This window comes from Alexandromys fortis, unplaced genomic scaffold, assembly GCF_014885135.2.
Source record: "Alexandromys fortis isolate MF-2015 unplaced genomic scaffold, M_Fortis_MF-2015_v1.1 scaffold_93, whole genome shotgun sequence".
Lineage (NCBI taxonomy): Eukaryota > Metazoa > Chordata > Mammalia > Rodentia > Cricetidae > Alexandromys > Alexandromys fortis.
Window position 1 is genome coordinate 6,674,032 of NW_026067970.1, and position 13,222 is coordinate 6,687,253.

The 13,222-nt window shown below is 42.9% G+C and overlaps 1 protein-coding gene across 1 annotated transcript in view; it reads left to right on the plus strand.

Moving 5' to 3' along the window:
- The window catches only part of Itprid1 (ITPR interacting domain containing 1), a 106,063-nt gene that overhangs the window by 4,408 nt on the left and 88,433 nt on the right, over positions 1-13,222 (plus strand). The window contains exon 4 of the mRNA XM_050155514.1: positions 12,305-12,356. Within this exon, the coding sequence (XP_050011471.1) occupies positions 12,305-12,356 (52 nt within the window). The remainder of the gene's footprint in view (positions 1-12,304; positions 12,357-13,222) is intronic.

A 13,222-nucleotide genomic window follows, 5' to 3' on the forward strand; every position in this document is an offset into this window, starting at 1 on the left:
CACACTGGGACATGTGGAGAAAGAAAAATAGATTGTAGTGGAGGAAGAAAAGAAGCTGCTGCCCAGCCAGGTGGTGGTGGCTCACACCTGTAATCCTAGCACTCAAGAGGCAGAGGCAGGTGGAACTCTATAAGTTCAAGGTCAACCTGGTCTACAAAGAGAATTCCAGGATAGGCACCTAAGCCAAAGCTACAAAGAGAAACCCTATCTCAAAAAAAAAAAAAAAAGAAACAAACAAAAAACAAAAAACAAAAAACAAAAAACAAAAAACAAAAAATAATTGCTACTGAGAAATGATGAGGTTAAAACTCAGAAAACCATGACAGGATATATGGTGACATCACATTATATTCCTACTTACCACAGAGACAGTGGCTTAACACACAAAGTTTTCCTTCTAACTAGACTGGATACGCTCCCTTGTCCCCTCTTTCCATATTAATTTTAATAATTACAGAAGGCTGGGCAGCTGCCCTTCCCACTTACATCCCAACTGATACAGACTCCGTGAATGATACCCTTTCACCGTCTGCCCCATTTGCTCACAAATATCACAGTGTTGTAACTTAAAGCCACGTGACTTCCTTTATGTCTCCCTAGAGCACTGTAAGTCAGCAGGTGGTGACTTATAAACAGGACTCGGGCACCATTCGCTTTCTTCCTCATTCGGTTTCTCCCTCTATTCCCTTTCTAAAAACTCCCACTGCTGAGTCCAGACAGTCTCCCCTTACTGGTCTCTAAGTGTACATCTTGACTGCGTGGGCTTGGTGGCACATCACAGTTCTGCACACACCATAACCAGACATCAGAATCTCTTTGAGAACACAGTACTGAAGACCATGCCCATAAGATCCATCTTCCCAGAAGGATGACCTCACAGTCCATACTGAAACTGTAGACAGTGTCAGTGTGTGACAAATTCATCACTACCACCCGAGGGCACATTGGATGTCTCTACCACCTGACTGGGAAAATACGTGGCCATTACAATGTAAAGGTGAAACACTCAGGATTGACAAAGGCTTGACAGGTAGAGTAACACAAGTGACATGGGGGACACACCCAACCATCTTTGTGAGTGAAAAGATCAGAGCAATTTCCCATGTCAGGAGATCGGTTTTTAGGAAAGATGTATTAGTGACAGTTACTACTTAGTGGACTGTTAATTCATTCACAATCTACAATATTCCCATTTTTCTGTTTTTCTAGTCCTAGAAACCCAACACAAAGTCTTCTGGGTACTAAGTAAGCAGCATAAAACCAAATTCTGTGCTAGACTGTGTTCTTTTAAGACGGGCTTGTTGTCAATGGCTCAAACTGGTCTTGAACTCTATTCCTCTCCCTCCAGAACTCTAGGATTTTAGACATCTGCCAATCTTTATACAGGTCCCCAGAGCAGTAAGTGTGTTTATTTTCTGAAGGGATGTATTAAATCATAAGAAATTAGAAAACCAATTGCAAGCATGGTGCTTTGTGCCCTAAGAAAGGATCAGAGTAAATCCAGCCGAAGCCCCTTAAAGCCCATGAAGAAGAGAAAGTATGCTGGGATAAGAATGTTGCTCCCTGCTTCTTAAACAGTGGGTGCAACTTCACATGGGGTCATGTAGCTGTGGGTGTCACAAAAAACTGTGAACAGTTAAAAGTTCCTGAATAATGACCAAAACTTAATTCCAAATCAAATATGTAATGGAATCCAAAGTGCTGTGGCAGCACTCAAGCAGATTCGGGTCACATGACTTCCCCTTGGTTCTCACACGCACCAAGCTCATGATGCAAGGCCGATGAATGCTGCCTAGATCACCCTAGAATGCTATGGGACCATTGTGAGTCATGAAGTACAGGGAATTACTGCACATAGAAAGGTTTCTGCCTTTACAGAACCATAACAATTTAATTATGGGATGTAAAACTTTCAACATTTTCCTACAATCTTTCCTCAGTGTATAAGTATCAGATAATTTATCTTTGGATATGTTTGATTGGAACATTTGATCTTAAAAACTGATGTTTGACTTGCTGACTTGGGTTTAAAAAAAAGCTATTCAACAAATTTTGTCTTGAAAATAGGACAGAATTTTCCACAATTTCTGAAATGGCTCTAAACATGCTTCTGCCATTTTGTACTATGTATTTATGCAAGGAATGTTCTCAGCATTGATATTTATTAAATCAGAGTGTCTTTAAGCTCCTCAAAGTACTGAATGCTCTATAATTATACACTGTAGCAAATATTTCAGAAAAAGTTTAGTTCTATACATAATATTATCAAATCAGTCTCATTAGTATGCAAATTTTATTTAATTTTAAAAATGATATATTACATTATTATAGGAAAGAATTGTCTTAAAATAAACTTCTTTATGATTTATTAATGGATAAATGTTTGGTTGTGTACCCAGCTGTCTTAGTCATTGTTCTTTTGCTGTGAAGAGATGCCATGACCAAGATAACTCTTAGAAAAGAGAGAATTTAATTGGGGTCTTTAATAGAGTTTCAGAGGTTAATCCATTATCATTATGGTGGGGAGCATGGTGGCAGGAAGGCAGGAATCATGCTGGAGAAGTAGCTGAGAGTTTTACATCAGTAGGCAGAGAGAGAAACTGGACCTGGCATGGGCTTTTGAAACCTCAAAACCCATCCCCAGTGACACAGTTCCTCTAACAAGGCCACAGCTCCTTATCCTTCTAATCATTTCAAATGATGCCACTCCCTGGTGACCAAGCATTTCAGATATGATACAGTATGTGGGGGATTCTTATTCAAACGGCCACTCCAAGTGAGAGCGGTTGAGAGTAGATGCTGAAGATACCCTGCTCTGGGGAGGAACACACATGTGTCAACTCTTGCTCTCAAGAATGCTACTGTTTCTCGATCATGGTCATTTGAGCATAGTCTAGGCTAACCTCACAATGAAACCCTGGAGTCTTAGCTCCTTCTGCTTCTTAATCTTTCTTCATCTAATGTCTCTTACATTAAAGTCTTGTTCAGATGGCTTCTTGTCATTCTCTGAGGACTTCCTAAGTCTCCTATTCTTTGAGAGCCTCCTTCTGGATTCTGCATGAAGATGCACTTTGTCTTGTGAACAACTGTTAGACCCGTTCTAGATCCCACACACATGGCCCTTGGCTTATACCAGCTCAGATCATTAGAGACCTGATCCTCCTCCTTGACAAAAGGGAAGTCCTCACCAGGCTTCAGATCATCTCTAATCTAAAAAGGGTCTGAGTAAAACCATCAAAGATGATGCCATCAGGTTAGAGAGTTCTCAGAAGACTCACCTAGGAAATGGAAAATCAAGAAAAACAAGAACACTTAATGTGATTGAAGTAATTAGACTTTGGATAAAGACAGAGAAATCAAAGGAAGCTAAATGTACACAGGACAGAATTTTGAAAGCAGTCAGTCGGAAGAAGTGGTTCATACATTCAGGGAGAAGACATTTTTGTTTTAAATAAAATGTACTCAGAAGATAAATTTCAGAAGTTCCAGAAAAAAGGAATCATAGACAGTCTCAGGGTGGGGATGGCACAGGAGTGACATCTAAGGCCTGATTTCCAAGGCATGGGCAATTGTAACTGAGGTCTGGGAGCAGTAAGATTTGAATGTCATGTCTTTGCTTAGAAGACAGTCATGAACAGTTTTGGGTGAGCATCTCTATTTGGTGTGGCCTATGACATTACGTCAAAGAGGAAACAGACGTGAGGTTCTGATACTCTCCTGGCTGTGGGAAAGGCAGTTACACCAGAAGCATAGATGATTACAGACTCAGGCTTAAGACGGCAAGGGCTTGCACTGATGTCACCTCTGGAACATGAAGAAGTACGTGCCACTCAGAAAATAAACAGCATGTAGGGTCAGAAGAGAGAAAATGATTCCAATTAGCTGTAAGATTTTGAACATGAGTGTCAGCCAATATGTAAGAGACTGTTTGGAGTAGGAATATAAATTAATAATTTGCCAAATCAGACAAACATACTGTGGATTACCACGACAAAGTGTCCTGGCCAGGCAAGAGTTAAATTTGCTGAAAGCTGCAGAATGCTATTCTTTAGAGCACCGCAGAACTGTAATTTGATTAGTCTATTGGACGATATTCCAAAGAACCAAATGTCTTCCATGAATCAGTCAGAAATGCTTAGGAAAACCAAAATAAAAAATGCATTCTAAGCCAACAAAGGTGCTAATTAGTGCCTTCTGCATATCTGACTGCATCTTCTCCAGTAATACACTGGGCAGGGTTAAGTGCGGTATCTGCTGCTTCAGATGGCACAAGTCCACCTAACAGTAGGGAGGGTGGCTGGAGATTATATCTAGAAGGAAGCAGAATGGGAATTTTAACCACGGAAGGGAATGAAAGCAACAGAGAGGGGACTTTTGTTCTCACTTGAGCGTCCCCCTAAAACCAGCGCTTAAGAAACTTGTGGGCAATAGGAATGTGCTGACCTTTGCTTCACCTTCTCCAAATGATTTCAACCAGCATTAAAAATCTAAGAAGGGATCCTGGCAGGGGGAAATGGTACAGGAAGAATCAAAGCCAGAAAGAGATGGAGTGTGGGCCCGAAGGTGCCCAGCTAGCAGGACGCTGCCTTACGTCATAGGTGCAGGTGTGTTCACCAGGTCTGCCTCCTGCATACACAGCCTTAAGCCTGATGCCCTACAGAAGTTTCAGGACGTCTGGGGTAACAGGGGAAACTTTCCCCTCCTGTTATGATGTTCCCTGTGCTTTAGATTCTTGCTCTGATCAGAGGCAGCAAATGCTTGAAGGAGTTGGGCAGATAGATAGTCACTAATGAAGCAGGCGGCATAGAGACTAGAAAATTGGAGTGTAGGCTGCCTTCAACAGATTGCTACCCCGAAGACACCTGGGCCTGTTCTGCTCTCTTCCAAGTTTTAAGGAAAGTCTTGGAATTCCAATCCCTGTGAGTCCTGGCACACTGTGGGCCACTAACGTGCGTCTTTCCTTCAGGTTCATCTTGGAAACAGGCCAGAGATGCCTGGCCTTTGACAAGCCCAACCTTGGCCTCCAGGAAACTTACCATAGGAGTCAGAAAAGTGGGGATGGGAATAATGGTTTCACATGGCCTTCTGAAAGACTCTCCATGACTGGGTCCACCCGCTAGAGGGCCAGCTGTTGCTTCTGCAGATTCAAGACATCAGAAACACTATGAAACCAGCACTTGGCCTCCCAGGACTGAGGGAGACTGGGAAGGTAGAATAGAAATCAATCATTGAGGTTAATTAATTATAATAATTTCATAACTTTTAAAAATCAGGCTTATCTTTAGAAGTCATATCAGAGCCCTTGGGGTGGGTTTCCTTCAGACTCTCAGCTTGGCAGCAGAGTGTTGCGTGTCTGAATGCAGTGGCTGAGCTAGATTTCTGTGTCATTTCCGGAACTATCCAGAAAAGTCTCAGGAGTCCAGGAAAGCCCTCAGTAGCTCTGTGTCTGTCCATGATGATGGGATTGAGGTGATAGAGCAGCCGTCTCCTACTGTTGCTGATGCTAAGCTTCGAAGGATGCAGTTGGTAACAATGCTAAGCTTCAAAGGATGTAGCTGACTGCTGCAAGATAGGGAAGCTCCTCCCCCACACTGGCGCTGATTGTGTAATGTTTCCATGTGTACCAGGAGACCACACGATCCCCCACTGTGTGCAAGCCTGGCTCACATCACATTCCATAGAACATATGCTACCTTCAGCAACTTCTTTTTCCCCTGCTTGCTTCCCTTTGTATCCTGGCAACCAGCTTGCTCCTAACTACAGAGTCAGGTAGAGGGATGTGTTCTCTGGAGTGTGGCTGCTAGGGCTGTGTGGCCACTGAAATTGCCTGAAGTCCAGGGCACGAGGATCCAGAGTCTAGTAAGCAGAGTTTTCTGGGTGACTGAATTTTCTGAGGGGCTATGGTGTTTTAAAATCCTTTTCATCAATATCAGAAAATGGGTCATTTGCTCTCTGACAGTTTGAACAATTCACTGTAACCACAGTGCCAAGTCCCTGCCTGGATACACGCTCATTCACATGTCCTAGGAAACCCACAACAGACAACTAGAAAAGGCCAAGGCTGCACAGGAGCAGCCACAGGACAAAGCACACAAAATGCCCCAGAACCACAGAGCTCTTCCATGGGGAGAGCTGCACAGGAAGATGCAGATTTCCCCTAACAAGCTGGCCCAGGAGTGCACAGACATTCTTTCAGTGGCTTGAGAAGTCATAACGGAGGGCGTCCTGGTAGAAAGAGGGAAGAAAATCAAATCATACGGAAGTTTGCTTAAAATGTTAAACAGAATTCATTTTCCCTTCCATTTGGCAGCAGCTTGTCACTTAACTCACCCTGACATCACATCTTCACGGAATTGCCGAGAATTTGTGCTGTGTTTGTCTTATGATGTGATTAATAAGGTGGTAAATCAGCTTTCTTTCATGTGACATGTCACTTGACTGCTATGTTGTGATCTTGAGACGCTCCAAGACTGAGTAGTGCGCCGTGAGTGCATGTGCTTCTGTGGATTAATGCCTATCCAGGTGAGGGATCAGTATCAAGCAGACGACTGTTTACAAACTCCAGCTCACTGGGGTGTCTCTGCATAGCAAAAGAACAGCTAAATGCAATATCACATTCCCTAGAATACTCTGCAATGATGAATTTTAGATGATTTCCTAAGATCAAATATTAGTTTGCTTAAAAAGTTACCCATTAACTTTATAACAAATGTCGTTCACCTCACGTGAAAACCCACCAGATAAAGACTCAGAAAGTCTGTCTAGGCTCAGTGAAAAACGGATGTGATTGATTGGCGAGGACTGTCATGGGAATAGGGCTGAGAGAATGGACAGGACCCACACCTAGTGCCAGGCTGTGTCATGTCCTTTCAAATAGATTTTATTCGCCAACCTACCTTACTCTTGGTTTGCTGTACATTCTACGTATTGTTCCTCTCGCTGACTCCTAATAGGGTATTAATGCATGCTTGGCTTGCATGAAAATCCTCTATTTAAGCTGTGCATCATAGCACATACCTTTAACCCTAAGACTTGGGAGGGAGACTTGGATGGGTTTCTATGAGTTTGAGTCCATCCCTGTCTATACAGTAAGTTACAGGACAGCCAGTGCTACATAGTGAGACCTTGCAACAAATAAATAAACAAGCAGACAAACAAACAAGCAAAATCATCTCTATACTCATTTCAATTATATACTTGTAGTCTTTTTCTTTCTAGGTCACTTAGCAGGATTAGCAGGATAGCTACGCCTTTAAAAATCTTCTTTTAAGTATGCACATTCATTCCTTAAACAAGTATGACAGTATGTACCTGGAGTCCCAGCACTGGAGAGTCTGTGAGGTAGGAGTAACTTGACTCCAAGCCCAACCTGGAGAATACAGGGAGACCCTGTCTTAAAAGCAACAGCAGTAATAATAACAATAACATATGAGTACTCTTTTTTTCTCTCTCTCATATATGATGCCCTATCCACGGTTTCTTCTTCCTCCATTTCTCCCCATCTCTCCCCACAGTTTAGAAACAAAAGAGCAGGACTGCCTGGGATACCAACCTACTATGGCCTAGCAATTTACAGTAAGACTGGGCATAAGCTCTCAAATCAAGAAACAATAAGGCAACCCAGTAGGAAGAAAAGGGTCCCAAGTACAGGCAAGAGTCAGAGACACACCCCCAACTTTTGGAATTCCCACAAGAACACCAAGCAACACAATGATAGGGAATATGTAGAAGAGCTAGTTCAGACCCATACAGGGCTCATGTTTGTTGCTTCAGTCCTTGTGAGCTGCTACATGCCCTGCTTAAGTGATTCTGTGGGCCATGATCTCATGGTGCCCTCAAATCCTCTGACTCCTATAATCTTTCCTCCTACTCTTCTGCCAGGTTCCCTAGTGTTTATCTGTGGATCTCTGCATCTATTGATGAATGATGCTTCTCTGATGACAACAGGGCTGGGCACTGATCTATGAGTATAGCAGAATATCATTAGGAATCAGTTCATTGACTTTTTTCTAGTCATGTTTGGGGCTTTCCTGGCTCTCTGGGCTGTCCTGCCTGTAGTTCCTGGCATCCATGCAGTACAGGCATGGCTTCCCTCATTGACTTAGATCTCAGGCTGGACTAGTCATTTGTTGGCCACTCCCACAAGTTATGCTCTACCATTACACGAGCATATCTTGCAGAAAGGGCAGATTGTAAGTCGAAAGCTTTATAGCTGAGTTGATGCCCCAGTCCCACTACTGGGATCTTGCCTGGTTATAGAGGATGGCCAATTTGGACTCCATATCCCCCATTAATAGGAGGCATTGCTTGGGTCAGTTTTGTACATTCCAGGGAGTTTCTACTGCACTGGGTTTCTACACAGCCTCCCAAATGCATTCCAGTTCTAGTTGTCTCTCCCAGTACTCTTTTCCCACCACCACCCTCTGTCTGTTCCCTCCTGTTCCCATTTCTATCCATACCCTACCCACACACAAAATCTGTTCTATTTCCCTTTCCCATGGAGATCCATTTGTACTCCTTTTGAGCTCTCTTTGTTACTTTAACCTCCTGGGTCTATGGATTTTAGCATGATTATTCTTTACTTAACAGCTATTGTCCACCTATAAGTGAGCACACACCATCTTTGTCTTTCTGGGTCTGGGTTACCTCACTCAGGGTGATCTTTCCTATTGCCATTCATTTGCCTGTGGCTTTCATGATACCATTTTTTTAACACCTGGGTAATATTCCACTGTGTAAACATCCCACATTTTCTTTATCCATTCGTCAATTGAGGGACATTTAGGTCCCTACATCCTTCTGGTAGGATGTACTGTCCTTTGGTTATAAGCCCAAGAGTGGTATAGTGGTATTTCTGAGGAGCTACCATATTGATTTCGAAAGTGGTTGTACAAGTTTGCACTTCCACTAGCAGTGGAGGAGTGTTCCCCTTGCTCTACATCCCACCAGCATGGGGGCTGTCATTTGTGTTTTTCATCTTAGCCATTTTGACAGGTGTAAGATGGAACCTCAAAGTCATTTTGATTTGCATTTTCCTGATGGCTAAGGATGTTGAACACTTCTTTGAAGTGTTTCTCAGCCATCTGAGAGCCCTCCGTTGAGAATTCTCTTTAGAGTTTATCTTAGTTAGGGTTTCTATGAAACATCATAACAAAACCAAAAGTTGGAAAAGAAAGGGTTTATTAGACTTATATTTCAGCATTGTTGTTCATTGCTGAAGTCAGGAAGTCAGGACAGGAGCTCAAACAGGGCAGGAACTTGGACACAGGAGCTGATGCAGAGGCCATGGAGGGGTGCTGCTTACTGGCTTGATTCCCAAAGCTTGCTCTGCCTGCTTTCTTATATAACCCAGGACCATCAACCCAGGGATGGTACCACCCACCATGGGCTGGGCCCTCCTCATTGATCACCAATTGAGAGAATGCCTTACAGCTGGACCCTATGGAGACATTTCTTCAACTGAGGCTTCTTCCTCTCTGATGACTCTAGCGTATGTCAGTTTGATACATAAAGCCAGTCAGTACAACGGAACCCTTGTCAATTCACACATAAACACATCACTATTAATCCACAACCCTTCCTTTCCTTGTCAGCCCCAAGATCTCACATTAAAAATATAAATAACTTTGAAGTCCCACAGTCTTTACAAATTCAAACACATTAAAATTTCAGTCTCTTTAAAATAGACAATCCCTTTTAAAACCCAAAGTCTTTTAAAATTCAAAATCTGTGGACTCCAGTAAAATACTTTCTTACTTCAAGAGGAAAAAAATCAGGGCTAAGCTTCAATTTCTCTGCACGATCCTTTCACTCTTGGGCCTTCAATTGCCACTGAGGCTTTACCTTCATCAATGGCCTGTCCTTGCCTTTCACAGTGCCAAGCCTCAACTTCTCTACATGACCCCCTCATGCCTTCAAAACCAGTACCCCCTGGGTAACTTTTACATCTTACCAATGCAGTCTGCCAACACAAGGTGCAGCCTTAGTGCCTCCTGAACGCAGCTTCTCTGTGCTTTCAAGAAACACTTCTCAGATGTTTGCACCCCAGCAATGCTGGTCTCTTCTTAATCGCCACTAATTTCTTAGCTCCAGCTGACCACCATCGATCGTCCCAGTAACACAAGGTTTCACTTCAGTGGTGCTGGCCTCTTTAATCACAACTGACTCTTCAGTCTCAGCTGACCAGAACAAGGGAATCTTAATTCAAAACAGCAAACAGTGCAGACAACTTCTCCAGATTTCCCTCTGAAATTCCCCAAGCCAGGAATCCCTCCTGGGCACTGCTCTGCACATTCTACTCTTCCAAGCTCCCACAGAACATCCCACTGATCTCGCCACACCCAATGGCTTTTTTGGTCTGCAGTTTTGTGCTAGTAACATTGTCCTTTGCCTTAGGACAGCTTTTCAGTCTCATGAGGTTCCATTTATTGATTGTTGTTCTTAGCGCCTGTGCTATGAGTTCTGTTCAGGAAGTTGTCTCCTGTGCCATTATATCTTAGGTTATTCCCCACTTTCCCTTCGATCAGGATTGGTGTATCTAGTTTTACACTGAGGTCTTTGATATTCCTGGACTTGAGTTTTATGCATGAGGATTGATATGGATCTATTTGCATTCTTCTACGTGCTGACATCCAGGTATGCCAGGATCATTTGTTGAAGCATATAGTTATTCTTATCTTCAGTCTCCAAACTTGAAATCCACAGTCAGGTTCCTAGAAACCTTGATGTCACTCAGTGACTCACTACCTAGAGCAATCCTGGCTCCAAAGTAAAGCCCTTTATAACATCCAGCATTTTTCCCTGCATTTCCCTCAGTCAGGTTTTTGCATTCAAATCTTGACCTGTTTTGTTTTTTTCCTTATGGAGAAAAGCTTTATTTTCTCATAGTACAGATGCAACACCTAAGTTTATACATGGCCCTTAACAGGACAGCAAAGGGTTTTTGCCCATGATCTGAATATTTCCATTTGCAGATGTTGTTGACAACTGACAGTCTGAACATTGCAGTGGCCTCTAGCTGCCTCCCTATGATGTCCAACAGTTATTTTGCTCTGGCCATCCTCCTTCTTACAGCTACCAGGTAGCTGACTCCTCAGCACCATCTTTATCATGCACGGTGTTTTGCTCAAAACAATGGATTTTCATATCCTGATGCATATATGTAAATCCTGCTTTTTGGCATTCTGTGGGACATTCTGTTGGCAGTGTGGTGTTTGGAAAAGAAAGAAAACAATAACAGCAGCAAACCAAAATAAGCTGTGGCATTTTACTGGCCATGCGAAGTTTATGTAACTGTGCTGTCTCCTTTCTTTCCACCTTAAGTGTGAAATAATAAGCCCCATCTCGAGGACTTACTATGAGAACATAAAAGATTGTATAGGGGCTAGGGAGGTGACTTTGCAGATAAGGCACTTGCTGCAATTTTTGCAGGTGATCTGTGTTCCGATCCCATCACCCACGTGGTGGCTTAAAACCATCCACAATTCTGGCTCTGGGACATCTGATTCTCTTTTCTGGACTCCTCGAATGCATTGCACTTATCTATATGAAGGCAAAAAAATGTACATAAAACAAATTAAATGAATCTAAGAAATAATAAAATAATAAAATAAATTGTTTAAATGGCAGGTTGATCAAAGCACTTCACACAAAGCGCAAAATAAACAATTATTGTGGCAAGCAATAATAAAGGTAGGATGAATTTAGCTTTGCTACACTTGACGGTGTGGTCATGAACTCATGGCTAGTTTTCATGAATTCTGTTGGAAAACAAGGCTAGGACCTAAACTGGAAGGCTATTGAAAGGACTAGAAGACGCAAATGAATGGTGGAGCTTGGCACCTGCTGAATATTTAATGCAAGGTCGCCTGCCCTTGGCCTTGCCCTGCTATCTGTGATCTCGACAGAGCTCCTCCAGATGCTAATGATACTGTGAAAATAGCCCCAGAATGGTGCTTCATGCCTGCACAGATGCCACTTTGATTATCTTTAACAACACTCTCCCTTTATCCAGGAAATTCTAACCACCCTTCCAAATCCAAATGTCTCCTCTCCATGAAACCTTTGTTAGTTTCCTATTTGCTGCTGACCCCACCACCCCCAACTCCCCACACTGTGTCTCATTCCCTCTCAAACCATTTAGAATTTGGGGCACTGTATCTTGTTCCTTGTAGAGAGACATTGCCAGGCAGCAGCTGTGGGCATAGGAACCCATTCCCACAGAGGCTCACCTGCAGGTGAGAAATAATTTTTCAGACACGGATGACAGTCATGTTTACCCCTGTCTTTCTTTTTGTGATTGCAGCTTCCTTGCAGGAACAAGGGATGGTTCAAATGACCGTGAAAGACTACATGAGGTAGGTAGCAGAGTTGGCCACTTCGCTTCGAAATTTTACATCTACAACATTAAAAGAGGTAGAAACAAAGCTAATGATTTTTTTTTCTTAATAGTTCTGTAGTTCTTGAGAGCTCATGAAATGTCCCTCTCTTAGACACTGTGATGGAGCATTTTTAATAGTCTTTGCAAAATTAGAGGTGCCTTAAATATCATAAAAGTGTGAGGGAATACACTGACAAATGCTGACCTGCTATGAAACTTAATTACAGTCTACAGAAATGCATTTGACTGCAATGCATCAATTTAGAAGGTGTACTCACGTCTGTGTCTGGCTAATGACATTACTCAGCGTACAATCTACCGACTGTTTCCATGTTGATGAGAAGCTGTGTGTCTCTAATGACGGAGAGGGTAGCTTACAGGGTGTGCTCCGCTGTGCAGCTCCATGACACTGAGTATAAAAGCCCTCCTCAGACTTACTAAACTGAAACCTTAGGTGGGGTTCAGAACTGTGCTTTGCAAACCCTTCAGATGATTCTAAAGCACAATATAGTTTTTTTTTTGGGGGGGGGTTTCCTGGAATTTTCTTGACTTTTTTTTATTTATTTATTAAAGATTTCTGTCTCTTCCCCACCACCGCCTCCCCTTCCCCCCCAATCAAGTCCCCCTCCCTCGTCAGCCCAAAGAGCAATCAGGGTTCTCTGCCCTGTGGGAAGTCCAAGGACCACCCACCTTTATCCAGGTCTAGTAGGGTGAGCATCCAAACTGCCTAGGCTCCCACAAAGCCAATATGAAGCACAGTATAGTTTAAAATCTGCTAGGGCTGAGCTCTTTGAGGCAGGGAACTGCTTCCTGCTCTTGGGTTATTCTTGGACTTTCAGAACC